Genomic DNA, 20,460 nt, shown 5'->3' on the forward strand with positions numbered 1-20,460 from the left:
AACAAAAAAGACAAATATAAATTCAATTATGTGGGCTGGCCGGTCTGACTGGAGGGGATCATTTGGTTTTGCTTACAGAACATACCTATCCAGGTATCGTATTCGCCGTCAATTTGCGGAGATGTTTGAAAATGGACCTAATTAAGAGGCCGTTTAATTAATTTATTGGAGAATATTACTCCTGATACTCTAGTAAACGTGCGTGAGAATTTTTATCACAGGTTGGAGTATTGTTCCACTGCCTATGCCTATGCCTACCTTTTTTTACATCTTATTTAATTGTTCTTATTTTTTTATTTATTATATTTTACTCCCTTTGTCATATATGTATCTCTTACAAAATCCCTAGGGTGGAGCAGTTTCGACACTGTATACACTGAACTATCAAGAAGTGTAGTCTGGGTTGTCTAATAAGATCGTTAATGTTTTAATTATTTAGTTAATATTTTTATTGATTTATTATTGTAAATAACTATAATCAGTGACGTTTATGATGAAGTTTGAAAATATATTCACTTTAGTATTTTTTATACATACATATTAGAAAATTTTATCAAACAAGAATTTGATAAAACGAGAGAATTTGAACGGTCAAATGTTTTTTAAATGATGTAAACGTTTTACACTTTTTATACAAGTTTTTACAATTTAATTTTTAAATGAACGGACAAGTCCTTTAAACACTGTGGTAATAAGCCCAATCCAATGGGAATATTTGCATAAAAATTATATACATACAAGAAAGATGGACGATACAATTCAATTATTAAGTACCATGTCCCCAAAAGTTAAAGAAGGATATAAAGCATCCAAAAAAGGTAATTGTTAAAATCTAAAATTATAGAAAAACTAAATTAATATAAGACTTTTATTTAGGGACATCAGTATTAGCTTTAAAAAAGCACTTTCGAAGGTCTGCTGCATTTGATAAACAAACCATAAAGACTGAGAACGTAGTAGAATGCAGTTCAAATTCAAGTTCTTTAAGTGAATCACCAAAAGTACAAAGAAATGTAGCTTATGATGTAATTGAAATATCAGATTCTGAATGTTCAGAATCATCTGCTGATGAACAACCACCACCCAAGCCAACACCATCATTGGTGCAAACAGTTAAAAGGAACTTGGAGAAAGAACTGGAAGGTGTTGTGAGTGTACCTTTGAGCAAGCAAAAGATGCAAGACATTCAAAGCTGGATTGGTAAACTTCCAAGTGAATCTCAAAGTGAAAGAATGAATTTAACACAATTCAGTGAGGTTTCAACAATATTTGGTGATGAAGTTGGTGGCAATTTTCAAATAGAAGGAGCAGCAATTGCTGTGAATTCTACCCAACTCACCACTGATGTTTGTAGATTTGATGAATTATTCAAAAAACCATCTTCACTTAAAAAGACTGATGAGACTGAATACAATTTTAAAACAGGAACTCAAGAACAAAAAGACAATGATTTCATAGAAATTAACAACTCATTAGGAAACTTGTGTATTGAGGACTCATTTGAGGAGAGGGTGCAGAAAAGGCTCAGCAATGAAAATTCTAAAGGTAGCAACTTAAAGTGTGCTGAAATTGAACAAAGCACAGAGGAAGTGGAGTCTTTGCTGGACAATTTATATGGGACAAGTTGGAGAGAAAATAGAGAGACAGTCCTACCCAAATCTGAGCCCAAGAAAAGGAATGTGTTGAAGCCAGTGGTTGCAAATGTGCCAAAAACAGAACAAAAACCCACCAGACCTTTCAATTTGCTGAAAAACTTACAGAAAAATACTTTAAGTAAAAAATTTGAGTCTCCATGGGCAGATCGATTAAAATACCTTTGTGATACTGACACAGAATCAGATGATTCAGACAACAAATTAGTTAGGACAAAGCTGAATTTTGATAATTTGGATGCAGATGACAAAACCTCCAAGTACTTTAAAAAATTTACAGAGGACATTAATAAAGAAAATGATCCTGATATGTCTGACTTGGGTGCAAGTTTGGAAGACAGAATAACTAAAAAATTAAACAATATAGAGATTAAAAAACCTGTGAAGACAAAAGGTGTCAATAAGAAACCTGACAGTACAAAACATCCAACTACAAATAAAAAAACTATTTCGAAAAAAACAGCAAAAGTTGATGATAGTACCTCTTCATCTGGTGAAGATGTTCCCTTTAAAAAAGTAGGTAAGGCAAGAATCAGAAGCAGTGATTCTAGTGATGATTGGTTCACTGATACATCTGATGAAAAAACTGAGAAGGCTGTGAAAAAAGAAACGTACACGTTTTTAGAGTCCCTGTCAGGTAATTATTAAATGTAATAATGATAGGAAGTAAAATTACTTTTGTTTTTTGTAGCTTCTGTTCCTTTGGAGAAATGTGATATGGCGGTGAGGCTGTACCGAAAAAACTTTAAGCAGAACAAAGAAAAACTGGCGGCTGCCCTTTTTACCTTATATAATGAAGAAATATTTGAAAAGAAAATACCTGCGGACATTTCAATTGACTGGAATGACAGAATGAGGGGATCTGCCGGTATAAATTTTTTTATTAAGTTATTAATTGATAAACATTTTTAATTAAACAGAATTACATATTTATTTTTTCATACAGGTTTTTGTTTTTGTAAAAAGATCACAAGAAAGTCGGGGAAGATAGAAAGATCCGTTAGAATCCAATTAGCAACGAAAGTCGTGGATTCTCCTGATAGATTAAGAGACACATTGGTGCATGAGTTGTGTCATGCTGCTACTTGGATGGTCAATAACGTTTCAGATGGCCATGGGCATTACTGGAAAGCTTGGTAAAATATTTTTACTTGACTACTACTATGGCCATTTACAAAACAACCAATTTTATTTTTACAGGGCGTCAAAAGCTATGAAACGATTCCCGGAGCTTCCGCCGATAAAGAGATGTCACGATTATCAGATTAAGACAAAGTACACCTACAAATGTACAAAGTGTGGCTACAGGTAATAATCATGATTAATTCAAAAACACCATTAAATAATGATTGTTCATTTAGTTTTGGAAGACATTCAAAGTCGCTGAACACAGATCAGAAGCGGTGCGGTTATTGCCATGGCCAATTCGAGGTGCTAATAAACAAAACGAGCAAAAGCGGCGAAACGAAAACTGTGCCAGTCACTCCGAGAAAAGAACCCACAGCTTTCTCATTATTTGTCAAGGAGAACTACGCGAAAGTAAAAACACCACTAATGAAACACGCGGAGGTGATGAAAATTCTGGGACAGAAATTCGGGGAACAGAAGCAAAATAATTGAAGGTTTTTATGTTCAACATTGGATAATGTATTTTAATGTTTCATTATGTAATAATGTAAACTTTGTTTAATGTTGATTATTAGTATGATATTATAAAAAACGATCTTAAACAAGTATAAGATATAAACAATAATGTAATATTCTTAGATCTTCAAAAGATTTATGTAAAAATTTGAATAAATATTTGCCTGGTTTTAATTGTTTTATTTTTTTAATCACATAAAAAAGTAAAGTTTTATTATATGATAAATCACGATATGCTTAATAATAAACTGATCGAAAAAAGTTAAGCATGTTTCGACCAAAATATTAAATGAATCATACATTCATAAAAAAGTAAAAATGGAAACAATAAACTCTCAGTCAAAAAACGATTTCAGTCAGTAAGTTTCAGTCGATGGTTAAACATTTAGTTTGATTTTAATTCTGTTCAAGAATTAACAACCAACTTCTACTTCTTTCTCTTATAATCATCCAGAGACGTCATTTGTAAGAAGTTAATCGATATCGTGCTGTAGGAATGCCTCAAGCCTGAAGACAAGTTGTTGTGGCCATTGCATTTAGTGTTGACCAATCGGTAGTGTGCAGACTCTTTGAATGGTTTCTATAGACTGGACATGTGCGAGATGGGTCTAGAAAAGGTCGTTACATCTGACTGGTAAGACATATTATTAATCAGAGAAGCACGACAATACCCAATAAGAATCTGCATACTTCTAAGACAAGAGATAATTTTGGCCTGCCAATCATGCACTGAGATTAGCTTTTTGCCAGGGAAGAGAATTGTGGCATGAAGAGTGGAATACTGTGGTTTTTATAGATGATAGCAGATATGGAGTAGTTAGTGATAGAAGATCAATACGAGTTTGGAGATCTCCAAGTCAATGAATAAAGCCACATTATGTGCAGTAATACCATACCCATACCAAGGTGGATCCATAATGGTAAGGTAATGGTATTTTTCTAGGAGGTAGAACGGAGCTCTACATGTGCGACAGTAGAATGATGGGTGAAATTTCTGCAACAGACAATATCTATAACATTGTTGGACTTTATCGATGGAATTTGGAACCAAATTTTCGATGAATAAAGATTTGTCTGATTTTAATTGTTTTATTTTTCTAATCCCATAAAAAACATAAGTAAGAAGTATTATACAGTACATACATTATAAATCACGTTGTGCTTATAAACTGACCGAAAAATGTTAAGCATATTTCGGCTAAATATTAAATAAACCATACATTTTTATATGCTACTGTTGATAATTTGAATTATCATATTATATGGTGGTGACGTTATACCGACTAAACTAAACGCATTACACAGAAAAACTGGCAATACATTTTGCCTTGTACAATAAATAGATATTTGAAAGAGAACTACGCAAAAAGAAAAACACCACTAATGAAACACACAATGGTAATGAGAATTTTTGGACAAAAATTCGGGGAACAGAAGCAAACCATTTGAATGTTTTTATGTGTTTCGTATGACTGTACAACATAACAATGGATAATGTATTTTATAGTTTCATTATGTAATAAAATAAACATTGTTCAATGTTGTTTATTAATTTGTTATTAAAAAAAAAGGTTTTATGTAATGTTGTTAGATCACCAAAAGATTTATGTAAAAATTTGTTCTTTTGTCATGCAAATTTAGTTCGCAGATTTTTGCAAATCACAAAAATCTCTTTTATAGCAAATATCTTCATTATCCTTTGAAAATGAAAGATATGACCAGAAATATAATTTATTTAATACTGTACTTCCCGTTAGTCAATCCGCGGTTTTTTTTTGTTTCGTATTTGTTGAAGAATTAAAATTAGGAACAGAACTTCTTAGTTCATTAACAAAATAAACATTTTGTCATAGTACTCAAAACTGGAAATACACATTTACTTAATAAAAAATCCACCATGTCAATTTACATTTTTTATGTTAATTAATTCTATCGTGTTATTATTGATTGTCGTCATGTCGTAAAAAAAATGCAATAATAAAAATCTTTCCTGGAGGCATGCCTCAGCTCCCCTGATAGAGAGAGAACATAACTCTACAGACGTCACTATATAGGTGTGTTCTTTTTTGAGAACAATGTATTAATGAAATTTGTGTTGTTGTTATTGTTTTGTATTTAATAGTGTCTAAATTAAGCATCCCGATTTTATTTATTCAAATTGTTCGGGGAATTCCAGTATTCATATTGATGTCCATGAATGTATTACAGAAATGACTATACGAGTATACAGGTGGAAATTCCAATTGTAATTTACTGATGTGGTTAATAAACATTTGTGAGTATATATTCATTCAGTGCAGTACCTAAATATAAAAATTTTTTAATTTTAATTTAATATGAATAAGAAAGTAACTGAATTGAAGAATTGAATTAGTATTAATTACCCAAAATAGAAGATAATTTTATTTTGATTGTATTGTTTACACATAATGAGATTTATTATATCGAAATGGATCCTAATAAATAATAAATTCTAAGTAGTAATTTAATTATTGAGTCTGCACATAATTTTGTGTAATAACAAAATAATTAAAATTAAGTACAATTTTCAAGGATTTGTCTAAAATAATAAATTTATGTAAGTTCTTATAACAAGACATCATAAAAACATTTCCTAAGAACTGATAACTATATAATGATAATTTCAGTAAAGATTATCCTCTACATGTAAAAAAGGTAAACGTCACATGGTTCGGAGAAGAAACTTGTTGCGTTCATAAATACTGAACATAACGAACCCAGGCTCCACATCAGTGGGACATCCCGCGTCGAGTTCTACCTTGAAAAGTTGTATTGTCTGAACGGATTTTTATTCAGTTATTGAACGTGCGGTGAAATAAAGTGACTTGACTGACTGGAATATCAGGTGATAATACAATTATTTTGTTAAATTGATTTTATCATTAAATAAATGCGTTTTCAAACTTTCACATTTGATTTCCTGTAAAATTGTTGTTGTTTATTAGAACGAAACTTTTGTGTGGTTATTATTTAATATATAAACCCACATGAAAATTAAATAAAATTGTAATATAAACGTGGAATTGAGAATACTTCTATTTATGTATATTCATTTTGCATGTGGATAAATAACACTAAAAAATATTTACTTGTTGTATACATATAACAAATACGATAACCAAAAGGTTTCTTTATAACCTTAGCACTTTAATATTATGATAATTGTTTATGGGAGACAGACAGTACGTGATATGATATCGTTATTTATATTTTAAGCATTATGGGGCATCTGCACCAATTTATTATATGTTTGAGCACATTTATTTCGTTGGCGATATGTGCACCACAACAGTCTTTGGTGATATCTTCACCACCACCACCCCTGGACATCCCGGGAACATCAGAGAGTCCTGTAAGTGAAGCACCAAAACCCATTCCAAAAATCTACGAAATGAATTTGGAAACGAATGTCACAAATCGTTTCGCCAAAACACTGATAACAAGCAAAGTAAAGAACGCGGAAGATGAGGCTGCGGAAGCCACATTTTCGGTCATCATTCCCGAACAAGCCTTTATAACGGGTTTGATAATGGAAATCGATGGTAAAAACTACACAGCTTATGTTGAAGAAAAACAACAGGCGAAGAAGACGTACGACGAAGCCGTGTTGAGAGGACAAACCGCTGCGCACGTCAGTGCAAGTGCCAGAGACTCCAATCGTTTTTCGGTTGATGTTAATTTAGAACCTCAGAGCAAGGCCGTATTTTATTTAACCTACGAAGAGCTTCTGCAAAGGAACAAGGATCAATATGAAATTGTTCTCAACATCCATCCCGGACAACCTGTCAAGAATCTAAATGCTAAGGTATCCAACAGGCGAATAAAAAATAAATAAAAATAAGTAACAAATTTTATTTACAGGTTTTAATAAATGAGACACGCCCCCTATCTTTTGTCAGGTCACCTTCCCTCAGATCTGGAAATGAAATAGGCAAAAAAAGTGACAATTTAGACCCAGAAGCTGACATTAAAAACATTGATGAAAAGACTGCAGTCGTTAAGTTTAGCCCAGATGTTGTTAAACAAAAAGAATATGCCAAAGAGTTAGGATCTAAAGAGGATGACGGATTTGCCGGTCAATTCATCGTTCAATACGACGTTAAAAGAGATAGCCAAGGAGGAGAAGTTTTGGTAGACGATGGTTACTTTGTACATTTCTTTGCCCCTAAGGATATTCCTGCAATACCCAAATATGTAGTTTTCGTACTGGACACAAGTGGAAGTATGTACGGAATTAGAATCCAGCAATTGAAGGAAGCCATGCAAAAGATTTTAAATGACTTGGATGCCAAAGATGTTTTCAATATCGTGGAGTTTAATACCGGTGCTAAAATTTGGAATATCGACGAAATGAAAGTGTCTTATAAAGAAGGTGACGATTATTATTACTCACCAACGGTCCAGAATGAAACGGTAAGACATTAAAAATAAACTGTGAGTGAATTTTAACAAAGTAATTATTTTACAGCTCGACGTTTGGCCTCCATTCTATAGTACTAAGTCGATCAAAAATGCCGAGAAAGTTCTTGAAATGTTACAGGCAGAAGGTGCTACTAACATTCAGGCTGCTTTGGAAGTAGCCCTAAAGTTAATCCAAAAGAACAAAAATGACAAGAATCAACCGATGATAGTGTTTTTAACTGATGGTGAAGTGACGCAGGGAGAATCTGACGTCAACAAAATTATTGCCAAAGTATACTTAAAACGATTATTAATTATTAAATTATTAATTTGTTAATTGTAGATTTCCGAACTGAACACTCAAGAGGCAGCAATTTTCTCTTTATCGTTCGGAGACGGTGCTGACAGAGAGTTTCTCCGGAAAGTTTCGTTGAGCAACTCCGGATTCTCTAGACATATTTACGAAGGCGCAGATGCTGCCCTACAACTTCAAGAATTTTACAGGGAGATTTCCTCTCCATTACTTACCAAAGTTAATTTCAAATATGTGTCTAACGTCACTGGATTAACAAAGACGGAATTTCCAATTCTATTCGACGGAAGTGAATTGGTAGTAGCTGGACGTTATGGTAAGTTAATTTGTGTTATAAAAAGTGAGTGCTTCCATAAATTTCATCCGTAGCTCCTAATGAGAAGTTTGAACCAGCCGTGGTGGACTGCTTTGGTGTTAACGGACCATTAAAATTACCAACCTCCATTGAGAAGCCAGTTACTAGTATTGAAAGATTATGGGCTTACCTTACAGTGAAACAGATATTACAAAAAAGGGAAACGTCAGACAATAAAACACAATTGACAAAAGAAGCTTTGGATATTGCATTGAAGTATGCGTTTGTTACTGACGTCACTTCTTTGGTAGTTGTTAAGCCCAACGATACGAGTACTGTGGAGGCGGAAGATGCCTCCAAAACTGAATTTAATAGACGTCTTGCATACGCTCCTTTAGCAGGTAAGTTTGTATACTCATAGTATACATATGGAATTAATTGAAATATTTTATAGCTGGTATTCAAACTTTCAACAGTCCATTATCCACCCCTTTGATGTATTACCCTGGTCGACCGGCATACCAAAGTTTTGCAGAAGGTATATTATAATAATTGTATGTTATTTAATGTTACTTAGAGATTATATCGTTTTCAGCAGATACCGATAGTGATAGAAGTAAGTTGACATTATGAATTCATATATGTAGTTTAAGTTAGTATTAAAAGACATTTTATTAAATTAATTGCAAATGTTTTATTGTAGTAGAATTCGAATCTGGTGGTTACTTGGTATATCAGACTACTGTTTCACCATCCCCTCTTATTGCTACACACTATGATTGGTTATTGAGTTGGATAGATCAGTATGGAATATTCACTTATAAAAATGGTACGTATTAAATTCAATATAGAAAGAAGATTAAACATATTTCACAATGTTACAGAGACTTATAATTTGGGAGTGGGTCAAACAATGAACGGTACTCTAATTAGCTGTGAAACTCCAACTAAAATAAATGGTACCTGCAAACTGTTGGAGAGTTGCAATGAATTATCTTCGATTGTGAAAAACCTTGATATATTATTGTCCTATTCTTGCAAAATCAACGAGTAAGTTACTAGGAATATAACTGATAATTTTTATTAATGCTCTGCTTTTCAGATACACCGGTGTGTGTTGTCACGATGTAATGGCAAGTTCATCTAGCCCTTCCACTCCCATTAATTAATACTTATTTATTTAATTCTGCATTTTATTTGTAGAATATTAATAAAGTGTGTACTTTAATAAATTGTGTCTAACTGTGTCTTATGTAAAATATTTACGCCGATTAATTAACAGTATAAAATATGTGAATAATTAATGAATGATTTGATAATTTGTTGATATCAAAGTAATTATTTACCAGATCTCACTTATTTCAAATAGAAAACGTTCCCAAACACATGTCCACAATTATTAAAGAGTACTTGAGTAATGAAAAATCTAACTGTGTTTGAATGGCCATCTCTGTCCCCCGAGCACCTTTGACGTCAAATGTTACATAAATTGCCGGCAATATCTTTAATAGTATTGAATATATTATATATAAATAAAATTTCCAGCTATGTTTATTTGAAATTCTATTTTTATATCGCATTTTTGATATGAATGTTAGTAATAAAAAAATAATTAGTTTATTGCGACTCGCTTATAAATAAAATTATTATCAAATTAATTATTAACATTGTGATAATATTAAATGGAATGTCAAATCATTATATGTGCGCATCTATAATATACTGTTTTGTATTTTACCAACCAATCTATTCAAAGAAAATCAAATCTGTTGACATGCTGGGGTTAATGGGTTATCCCCAGTGTAATGATTGTTTAGTATTTCTCGTCTAATAAACAAATTAAGTGCGGGAGGAAGGGAGAAATTGTATATAATATTAATACCGATTCTTGGGAAATTTATAGAAGTGGTAGTTTTAATTCTCTAGACGTTTTGTACAAAAGGTACGTCTTCATGTGATTGTTTTATTACATTTAAATAGATTAATTATTTAACATTTTAGTATGATTTTAAAAATATTTATATGCACATTACTGTGCATAATACTGCTAAAGGATGCCCGGTGTGGAACTGAGGAATTAATAGTAACTACTGAAGCAACAAATAAAGTTGCGGACACAAATGTAAGATTATTAATTACATAACGAATTACCTTTTTAAGTTTTCCTTATAGAGGTCTATAACTCCAAAAATATACGAAATGAACATAGAAACTAACGTCACCAACAGATTTGCCACCACTTTAATAACCAGTAAAGTTAAAAATTTTGATCAATCACCCCAAGAAACAACATTTTCTGTGGTACTGCCGGAAAGTGCGTTCATATCTGAGTTTATTATGGAAATGGGTGGGAAAAAGTACAAGGCGTACGTCAAAGAGAAGGAGGAAGCTAAAAGAATCTACGATAAGGTACCTTAATTTTAAAGTTTGAAAGGCCATCAAGAACGTAAATATTCTAGGCAGTGAGTCGAGGACAAGGGGCCGCCCATGTGAGGGTCAGAGCGAGAGATTCGAACAGATTCACAGTTAATGTAAACGTAGAGCCCGAAAGTAAAGCCATTTTTTACTTGACATACGAAGAACTACTTCAGAGACAACTCGAACAGTATGAAGTAGTCTTAAACATTCAGCCTGGACAGCCTGTTAAAGACCTGGATGTGAAAGTGTACATCGACGAGACTCGTCCCTTAAAATTCGTCAGAACTCCGGCATTGAGAACCGGCAATGAGATTGACAAAAACAAAAAGGACAGTTTAGAAACGAATGCTGACATTAAATTAATTGGGAACAACTCCGCTTTGGTGCATTTTAGTCCTGACATTGTCAGGCAAAAGGAATATGCGAAGGAATTGGGGACTAATGAGAATAACGGTTTGGCTGGACAATTTGTTGTTCAATATGATGTTGAGAGAGATCCTCAAGGCGGTGAAGTATGTTAAAGTAATCATCATTTTTGATAATATTAATATAAAATTTCAGATTTTGGTCAACGAAGGATATTTTGTTCATTTTTTCGCACCAAGCGATTTGCCTCCACTACCAAAATATGTCTTGTTTGTCTTGGATACAAGTGGAAGTATGTTTGGGACCAGAATACGCCAGTTGAAGGATGCAATGAATAGTATTCTGTCCGATCTTAAACCTGAAGACAAATTTAATATTATTGAATTTGCAACTGATGTCCAAGCATGGGACGTGAAAAATATTTCTGTGTCTTACAGAGAATCACGCACATGGAGCTATTCTAAAATGCAAAACCTACCTGAGGTGAATATTTAAATAAGAATTTACATATTTTATTAAAAAATAATTTATAGAAAAAGGATTTGCCTGATGCGTATCAGGCTGAGGAAGGGAATATACAGAATGCCATGAAAGTGGTTAATCAGTTCCAAGCAATGGGAGCAACTAATATCAATAACGCCTTAAAAGTATCACTACAACTGATTGATAAAAATTTTAATGAGAAAAATCAACCAATGATTATATTTTTGACTGATGGCGAGGCAACAATTGGTGAGACTAGCAATAAGAAAATAATTTCCACAGTAAGCCATTATTAAGCCCAAAATATCTTTCAAGTTATGCTCACACTTATTCTTGTAGATTACCGAATTGAACACGAGGAAAGTTCCAATATTTACACTGTCTTTTGGAGATGAATCCGACAGAAAATTCTTGGAGAAAATCTCCTTGAAAAATAAAGGCTTTGCTAGACATATATACGAAGATGCTGATGCCTCTTTGCAATTGGAAAATTTCTATAAATCAATCTCTTCACCCTTACTCACCAACATCAAATTCACTTACGTATCCAACACCACCGATCTCACCGAAACTCAGTTCCCCATATTGTTTGGCGGATCGGAAATCGTAGTGACGGGAAGAATAAGTAAGAAAACATAACTCTCCCTTGAAGCATCCATTAGAATTATATTTGCAGTCGACCCCAGCTTCGTTCATGTGGATCACCAAGTTGTAGGTTTCAGAGCAGGCCAGCAAATAATCATGAAACCTCTAATAGAAAGACCGGTATCCCAATTGGAACGACTTTGGGCTTATTTAACGTTGAAGCAACTATTGAAGCATCGCAAAGCAGCTAAAAACAAAAAGGGACCTACACAAGAAGCTTTGCGCATTGCCTTGAAGTATTCGTTTGTCAGCGACGTCACTTCTTTGGTTGTCGTAAAGCCTAATGACACCAGCGCCGTTGATACCGAAGATGCGTCCAGAAAGTTGCCAAGACGTAATATGTTCTATAATATTTTAGTATTAATAACCTGTTAGATAGATTTTCCAGTTCAGACAGGTATACAACATCGGCCTACCAGTAAGTAGGATATTATTAAAATTGTTACATTTTTTAACAAGGAATTATTTCTTTAGATCCGCCTTCCGGTCCATCTTTTGGTGAGTATAAAATTAATATAATATTGATTATTTAAAGTATGAATTATTAGTTTATATCTAAATATTTATTTAAATTATTTGTATTTTCATAGGCGGACGTAATTATAGTGAGTATTAATACATCTTTTTATGCATACTCTTATAATTTTAGTTTTTGTTTTTCAGTTTCAAGGTCACCCATAACCTATCCACGTAAGGAATATAATACTAAAATATATAATAATACATTTAATATGTATTATTTTTCCCCATTAAATAATGCTGATAATTATTTTTTTCAGCTTTATACTTCATTAGAAGCTATGATGGTAAGGAATATATATATATATATATATATATATATATATATATATATATATATATATATATATATATATATATATATATATATATACATATATATATATTGAATATGTATTATTTTTCCACATTAAATGATGTTGATAATTAATTTATTCAGATATAGTTTCTCCTGAGCATCTTGTGACACCCATTTATCTAATAAAAAGCCAACTTCCATGGTTAAATTCGATCCTGTTTCCAAATGGAACACTTACAACGCCAACTGGTAAATAATAATTTTTACAAAACAAGAACATTTTTTAACGAATTATTTCAGGTTTATTGAATCTGGGAAAGAATGGTAATCCAGCGATTACTTCATTTCCATGTCCTTTAACGCCCAAAAACTCTAACGGAATGTGTAAATCTTTATTTAATTGTCCCGAAGTTTATAGTCAGTTAGTTGATCTTCAAACTTTCTTGAAGTTTACTTGTTCTTTTCGAGAGTACGTGGCGACATTAAAGGTTTTATAAAATTTTAACTATTCTGTTTCAGGTATACTGGGATCTGCTGCCCATCCTAATTAGTTTTAATTAATTTTATTTTAATGTATAAATTATGAAATTGTTTTAATTTTGTTCGAATATTACATACACACCGTCAAAATTATTGGACATCCTAGTATTTTTGAGACTAAAATAAAATATCATGTTATAAATAATTGTACATTACTTATTACAAATTATTATTACAAATTTTCTTGAAGTTTACTTGTTCTCTTGGAAAGTACGTGGTGACATTAAAGGTTTTACAAAATTTTAACTATTCTGTTTCAGGTATAGTGGGATCCGCTGCCCATCCTAATTAGTTTTAATTAATTTTATTGGAGTTAATGTATAAATTATAAAATTGTTTTAATTTTGACCGAAGATTATATACACACCGTCAAAACTATTGGACACTCTAGTATTTTTGAGACTAAAATAGAATATCATGTTATAAATAATTGTACATTACTTATTACAAATTATTATTACAAATTTTCTTGAAGTTTACTTGTTCTCTTGGAAAGTACGTGGTGACATTAAAGGTTTTACAAAATTTTAACTATTCTGTTTCAGGTATACTGGGATCTGCTGCCCATCCTAATTAGTTTTAATTAATTTTATTGGAGTTAATGTATAAATTATAAAATTGTTTTAATTTTGTCCGAAGATTATATACACACCGTCAAAATTATTGGACACTCTAGTATTTTTGAGACTAAAATAGAATATCATGTTATAAATAATTGTACATTACTTATTACAAATTATTATTACAAATTTTCTTGAAGTTTACTTGTTCTCTTGGAAAGTACGTGGTGACATTAAAGGTTTTACAAAATTTTAACTATTCTGTTTCAGGTATACTGGGATCTGCTGCCCATCCTAATTAGTTTTAATTAATTTTATTGGAGTTAATGTATAAATTATAAAATTGTTTTAATTTTGTCCGAAGATTATATACACACCGTCAAAATTATTGGACACTCTAGTATTTTTGAGACTAAAATAGAATATCATGTTATAAATAATTGTACATTACTTATTACAAATTATTATTACAAATTTTCTTGAAGTTTACTTGTTCTCTTGGAAAGTACGTGGTGACATTAAAGGTTTTACAAAATTTTAACTATTCTGTTTCAGGTATACTGGGATCTGCTGCCCATCCTAATTAGTTTTAATTAATTTTATTGGAGTTAATGTATAAATTATAAAATTGTTTTAATTTTGTCCGAAGATTATATACACACCGTCAAAACTATTGGACAGTCTAGTATTTTTGAGACTAAAATAGAATAACATGTTATAAATAATTGTACATTACTTATTACAAATTATTATTACAAATTTTCTTGAAGTTTACTTGTTCTCTTGGAAAGTACGTGGTGACATTAAAGGTTTTACAAAATTTTAACTATTCTGTTTCAGGTATACTGGGATCTGCTGCCCATCCTAATTAGTTTTAATTAATTTTATTGGAGTTAATGTATAAATTATAAAATTGTTTTAATTTTGTCCGAAGATTATATACACACCGTCAAAACTATTGGACACTCTAGTATTTTTGAGACTAAAATAGAATAACATGTTATAAATAATTGTACATTACTTGTCACTTTGTTACAAAGATTTATAATAGAATAATGTACTTTAAAGAAACACATAGATACTCTAATTCTCTATTTGTCTTCCTCTGTTATGAAGCAGTGAATTAATCCGCCGTGGCATTGAAAGAATTAAATTATTGATGTCTTTTTGAGAAATGTTGACCTATTCGTCTTGAATTGCTACAATTAGCTCCTGAGATGTTGTGGGTGGATTAGTATCCTTAAAAATGCTTGACCCAACATATCCCACATGTACTGAATCGAATTCATGTCTGGCGAGTTCGCTGGCCAATTCAATCTTTACACATTTGCTTCTTCTAAGGCATTTCCGACAGTTCTTGTGCGATGGAGTCGAGCATTATTGTCCATAAAGATGAAATTTTCTCCCCAAAACATTTCACTTCCTCCCTGAAATGGAACTACTTCTCTGGGAAAAGCCAGTCGTGCAGCACATCTTGGTTCAACTCAAATTAGGTCTCGTCTGAAAAAAGGACGTTTTTCCACTGCGGTAAAAACCAATTTAAATGCTCTTGAGACCGTTCTATACGGGCTATATGTTGCCTAGTCTATGCACTCTTAATGGTATTCTGGATCTTAAAGGAACATCAGCAAGTCAACGTCAGATTGTAGGTGCATAAATCAGTCTACCGTAGGTTCTTTTAAACTATATTCTTACAGCCGGGACAGTAACGTTACGGTTACGTCGTACAAGATTGGTTATGTAACGATTTTCTCTTGCATTTGGATGTCCACCAACTGATCTTCTATGTACATTTCCACTCTCTTCGAATTATCGCACTATTATGATCACAGATGATTTAGGTATGGCAAGTGTCGGTGAAATTCGGTGATTTGACCAACCCTATTGATGTATCAAATTCAGAAATTGTTTTTTTTTTCAGGCATTTTTCGACAAGGAGATACAAATTATTTTGTTTGAATGCTTTGTTGAAAATAGATGAAAATATTGTTGAAAGTTTTTGAACCATAAAAAAAATTTGCAGTTTGGTTGCATTTCTATAAAAACGTTAAATTGATAATTAGTTTTTATTTCTATCTTACGAGGGGGTCCAAGAGATTTGACATTGTGTATATATAAGAAAAAAATAAAAAATATCCAAAGTACTTAATACTGATTTATTTAATATTAGTTTCAATACAATGATACATTAATAAAATACTTGCCGGTTGTTGTTAAACGACTTTAATTGATGAAACTTTCTGTTTAGCCCAAAATTTCTCTTTGGTTTCAACGATAGTAATGCTAAAATGCAAATTATATTATTTAAATGAACGAATTATGGTTTACCACATCAGTTTGCACTTACAAAACATCATAGTCCCCAGTTTCATCAGGAGCTTCCCAAATCAAAGTAACTTTGTCTTTAAGCTCTCGTCCAGACTGTGTAATAGCACTCTACAAATAATGTATAAGTAAAATAATTTCTCGTAGTTGAACATACTTACGTCTTTATTGTTGTGACAATTTATAGTGTGCTGCCCTTCATCAGCGATGAACTTTCCAACAGCCTCGTCGGAGCCCTGCTTCCTGACTTCGGCAAGGAATCCCCTGAATGGAGGTCCCTCTATTAAAATTTTAAGTTTATCTTTGGCCTTCAAATCCGTTTTGTCCAAGGATATGGTGTTTGGAAGTTGGGTCGACTCGGGGTTAACTCCATGGTCGGGTGTCATGCTGTCGCAGGCTTCAGTTGGAGCTCCCGTTGGATGCGCCAACGCAGTTGCCAACAAAATCGAAGCGAAAAGGACGAAAAACATTATTAATTAGTTCTGAAAGTATATAAAATTGTCGGTTGGATTTCAAAAATAAAATGTTCAATAAGTGGACTTACCTCTGGAAGAGTTTATTTATATCTATGCAGATTTTCGATGCGTGTGGTGATTTTATAACCGCCACGGTGTTATCGTAACTTTTTCTGTAGAAACTAATTATACTAGGAAATACCTCGGTTAAATACACTGCAATTCATTTATATTAAGAGCAAATATTATTGTATACACAGATTATGAAACATTAACTATAAATTATAAATATTGTTTTAAGTGATTCACAAGTTGAACATACAAAAAATAATTATTTAACATTTTTACTCATTGTGTTTGTTATTACTTTTATGGTTCATGATAAGATATTTTAATTTCATAAATTGGACTGCATAAATATATAAATAATATAATATATATCATTATATGTAAATAAGTATTAATGACATAAATATTGTTATTAGGTTTTTTACTAATATAGTTTTGTAGATTTAAAAAATGTGTATTTAAGAATCCATCCAAAAATACTGTAAATCAGTGTAATTTAAATAATATCTGGTTTTGCATCTTCTGCATGTTTATTTTTTGATATATGCATATTTAACAGCTGGTAGTCGTTTAAACTAGTTATTTCGCTTCCGAGTAAGACTTTTGCTATTTTATCTAACAATAAATAAAACAAAACATATAGATTCTAGATTTATTTGTCCGCTATGTGTGCACCAAAGTAAAAGGATTTAATTTAAATTTTGTCCAGTCGGTAGACACGGTTTCTGATGGTTTGAGCTGACACAATCACATCGTGGGACCTGATAATCTCTTATCTTAGCTCTGGAGCAGTTATCGGTCTTGTACCGGGGTACTTATCCTACTGCGACCTGGATGACTTTCTTTTATTTAGTTATACCCATTATAACGTCTCCACAAACTGCTTATAATACACATAACGTTGGGATGATCCATACTCTATCGTCCCAGTTGCTCTTAATTTTTATTTGTCACTTAGATGAGACCTTTCCATGATAATAAAAGTATTTTTATAAAAAAATAATGATTCGCACCATTTAACGGGTAGCCAGAAATACATTTTTGCATTTAAAAAGTGTTATATATTGTTCTTTTATATTTAATTATGTTCCCTATACAATTACAATGCTTCTGAAAAATGCTTTACAATGCTTTTTAATACAATAAGAAAATGTCCTTATAAAAAATAACTTCTTTTAATGATAAACAAATAGAGAAAATCAGTAAACGATATGTTTTCTTGTCTTCTAGGCAAATAAAAAATGAATTAATTGAGTCATACAAGTAAGAAGAAAGACAGTAAATTAACTATTGGTATCAAGAAATACTAAAAGTTTGTACAAAAATGTATTAATCTTCCTTCTGAATTTTGACGAAGGATACTTTGAAGTGATGAATCCATGTTTAATAGATCAAGATCAGATGGTAAAAAATTAAAGTTTGGATCACAGATATTATATAAAAACTTTAAAATATGGTGGAGGAAAAGTTTTCGTTTGTGTTCATTTCCTAGTACATGACTATTACAAAAAATTATTAGTAAAGTGAACAGACATCATGAGAAATCTAATGGAACTCTTTGCCAACGATAATTTACCAATTACATGGATTTTCATGCATTATAGTGATAAAAAATGTTGAGATTCTCGATTAGCCAGCATAAAGGCCGGATCTGAATACAAGTTAAAACTTGTGGAACGACATGTAATCTCAATTAAAACATTAAATTTATTTTTATTCTAATTTCAATCTACTGTTATTATTATTTCATTAAACCTTTTTCACATTGTTAACAAAACATTAACAATTTTGTTCAATAAATTATTTAACAAATATTTTTCAAAAGTGTGTTATTTTTGTTTTTGATATTTTCTTTTACATTAAATTTAAGTAAAAATTATTTTGATTTGGGTAAAAAATTAATAATGGAAGAATGAATTTAGTGTAATTATTTCAAATAAAATATTCCTACTTAACGTAAAAATATATAATAGTATAATAATATCAAGAAACTGGTGTATGTTTGTAATATTACAATTACTATTATATTTATTAATAATTATTCTAAAGGTAGACTAATATATAAATTTAATTGCACACTTTAAATAAAAATTTGTTATACCCCCTCCTAAAAAAATACTTAAAAATAGCTTAATATTAATTATTTTATTCAATTCAACATATATTAAGAAAGATTAAATACTCACTAAAATGACATTCAATACATATTCAACTGTCACGAATGCAATTTTATCGTTTAATTTAATTTATTAATTTTGAATAATTTTGGATAAAGTGGATTAAAAAGTAAAAACTATTTAATTTATTAGTTGGGAATATTCTATAAAAAATATTATAACACGATTCAAAATGAACATCATTATGTGTGTTTTTATTTATATTTAAATTTTTTAAATGTTAAATGTAGAAAATTCTTATTGAAAATTATATTTTTTTATTACTAGCTATTTCATTATACATATTTTTTATTCAAATAATTTTATTCATTACACAATATAATGTATATTTAATGAAGTATTTCCAGCAGGATACAGTTTGATCTTTAATTATTAATTTACACTATAAAACTCAGTTCCAATTAAATTAATTGTAAGTCACTGCATCAGTGACTCTTAATAGATAACATTCATATTAATTTGCTTAAACTTACTTACTTTTGAGTACAAACAATAACGAATGGAAAATTAGTCACAAGCAAGCAAATCTATGCATATTTATCAAGTGGTAGTCGTTTAAACTTGTTATTGCGACACTGAGTAAGATTCTGATATTTTATCTAAAATTAATAAAACAAAATGTAGATTTATTCGTCTGGTATTTATGCACCAACGTATATGCGAAAATAATTTCACTAAGCTGGTTTATGTTTGTAATATTATTAGTAATATTATATTTATTAATTATTTTAGAGATAACTAACTTATAAATTTAGGTGTATATGTATCAAAGTATATACGAAAATAAACTAATCACAATTAAATAGGTATGAATATTTAAAATGTAAACAATTTTTTGAGTTAACTTTCTAAAATCTTCTATGCAATATTTACACTACAGTATATTTTAATGTTACAAAACAAATATTTTTAATATGTAGAAAAACTAAAATAATTGAAATTTAACATAAAATAGTTCAGAATAGATTTGCTTAATTCACGAATAACATTGTTCATCGGTCATCTTCACCGTGCTGTCTCATGAACAACGGTGCTCTTGCCTATTGTGCAAAAAAGATATCTCAATTGAGATAAAAGTCTTTTATATTTATGCAAGAAGGTCGATCACAAACGTACGAAGCAAATTTGCTCCTAACAAATCAGCCGATTATTCACAAATTGTGGAATGGGTGCATAGAAATTAATATCAGTCATAGGAGACTATATACTGCTCGTGAGAGACTGACTCCTCAAGAAGATCAACATGTCAAGAGCCAACAATAACAGCTCGCCAGTTAAG

At 31.1% G+C, this 20,460-nt stretch overlaps 4 protein-coding genes and 1 long non-coding RNA gene across 13 annotated transcripts; 4 read left to right on the top strand and 1 right to left on the bottom strand.

The window, feature by feature from the left end:
• The first annotated feature begins 646 nt into the window (after positions 1-646).
• On the top strand, positions 647-3,465 carry LOC109596091 (germ cell nuclear acidic protein-like). Of its 2 annotated transcripts, none has more exons than XM_049965959.1 (6): positions 647-818; positions 865-2,289; positions 2,344-2,520; positions 2,599-2,788; positions 2,853-2,960; positions 3,014-3,465. In XM_049965959.1, the coding sequence occupies exons 1-6, from the start codon at positions 746-748 to the stop codon at positions 3,270-3,272; spliced, it is 2,232 nt and encodes a 743-aa protein (XP_049821916.1). In that variant the 5' UTR covers positions 647-745; the 3' UTR covers positions 3,273-3,465. The 2 variants fall into 2 exon arrangements, with proteins under 2 accessions (XP_049821916.1, XP_019867104.2); XM_020011545.2 differs by having other exon boundaries at positions 877-2,289.
• A 2,536-nt stretch (positions 3,466-6,001) lies between these two features.
• Positions 6,002-9,559, top strand: LOC109596090 (inter-alpha-trypsin inhibitor heavy chain H3). 5 transcript variants are annotated; one of them, XM_020011540.2, is made up of 11 exons: positions 6,002-6,162; positions 6,534-7,122; positions 7,179-7,730; positions 7,786-8,010; positions 8,062-8,347; positions 8,401-8,727; positions 8,781-8,864; positions 8,922-8,942; positions 9,030-9,155; positions 9,211-9,376; positions 9,429-9,559. In XM_020011540.2, the coding sequence occupies exons 2-11, from the start codon at positions 6,538-6,540 to the stop codon at positions 9,493-9,495; spliced, it is 2,439 nt and encodes an 812-aa protein (XP_019867099.2). In that variant the 5' UTR covers positions 6,002-6,162; positions 6,534-6,537; the 3' UTR covers positions 9,496-9,559. The 5 variants fall into 5 exon arrangements, with proteins under 5 accessions (XP_019867099.2, XP_019867101.2, XP_019867100.2 ...); XM_020011542.2 differs by having other exon boundaries at positions 9,033-9,155; XM_020011541.2 differs by having other exon boundaries at positions 8,925-8,942.
• Positions 9,560-10,113: 554 nt separating this feature from the next.
• Positions 10,114-15,248, top strand: LOC109596082 (inter-alpha-trypsin inhibitor heavy chain H4-like). 3 transcript variants are annotated; one of them, XM_049966990.1, is made up of 19 exons: positions 10,115-10,268; positions 10,328-10,448; positions 10,499-10,735; positions 10,786-11,256; positions 11,306-11,593; positions 11,644-11,874; positions 11,933-12,218; positions 12,270-12,572; positions 12,618-12,656; positions 12,713-12,736; positions 12,829-12,843; positions 12,902-12,928; positions 13,018-13,044; positions 13,197-13,304; positions 13,356-13,524; positions 14,141-14,375; positions 14,426-14,660; positions 14,711-14,945; positions 14,996-15,248. In XM_049966990.1, the coding sequence occupies exons 2-16, from the start codon at positions 10,329-10,331 to the stop codon at positions 14,166-14,168; spliced, it is 2,373 nt and encodes a 790-aa protein (XP_049822947.1). In that variant the 5' UTR covers positions 10,115-10,268; position 10,328; the 3' UTR covers positions 14,169-14,375; positions 14,426-14,660; positions 14,711-14,945; positions 14,996-15,248. The 3 variants fall into 3 exon arrangements, with proteins under 3 accessions (XP_049822946.1, XP_049822947.1, XP_049822945.1); XM_049966989.1 differs by lacking the exons at positions 14,141-14,375; positions 14,426-14,660; positions 14,711-14,945 and having other exon boundaries at positions 10,114-10,268; positions 11,306-11,595; positions 11,643-11,874; positions 13,356-13,574; XM_049966988.1 differs by lacking the exons at positions 14,141-14,375; positions 14,426-14,660; positions 14,711-14,945 and having other exon boundaries at positions 11,306-11,595; positions 11,643-11,874.
• Positions 15,249-15,729: 481 nt separating this feature from the next.
• LOC126265440 (uncharacterized) lies at positions 15,730-16,299 on the top strand. Its single transcript, XR_007547922.1, has 2 exons — positions 15,730-16,044; positions 16,077-16,299. It is a non-coding gene; the product is annotated as an uncharacterized LOC126265440 (long non-coding RNA).
• On the bottom strand, positions 16,293-17,234 carry LOC109596104 (putative defense protein 3). Of its 2 annotated transcripts, XM_020011560.2 has the most exons (4): positions 17,025-17,233; positions 16,642-16,962; positions 16,503-16,591; positions 16,293-16,438 (listed from the first exon to the last, which is right to left on the bottom strand). In XM_020011560.2, exons 2-4 carry the CDS (start codon positions 16,948-16,950, stop codon positions 16,369-16,371), a joined length of 468 nt encoding a protein of 155 aa, XP_019867119.1. In that variant the 5' UTR covers positions 16,951-16,962; positions 17,025-17,233; the 3' UTR covers positions 16,293-16,368. The 2 variants fall into 2 exon arrangements, with proteins under 2 accessions (XP_019867119.1, XP_049822964.1); XM_049967007.1 differs by having other exon boundaries at positions 16,642-17,234.
• Between the last annotated feature and the right edge of the window lie 3,226 nt (positions 17,235-20,460).

Source organism: Aethina tumida, chromosome 4 (genome assembly GCF_024364675.1).
Source record: "Aethina tumida isolate Nest 87 chromosome 4, icAetTumi1.1, whole genome shotgun sequence".
NCBI classification, from domain to species: Eukaryota; Metazoa; Arthropoda; class Insecta; order Coleoptera; family Nitidulidae; genus Aethina; species Aethina tumida.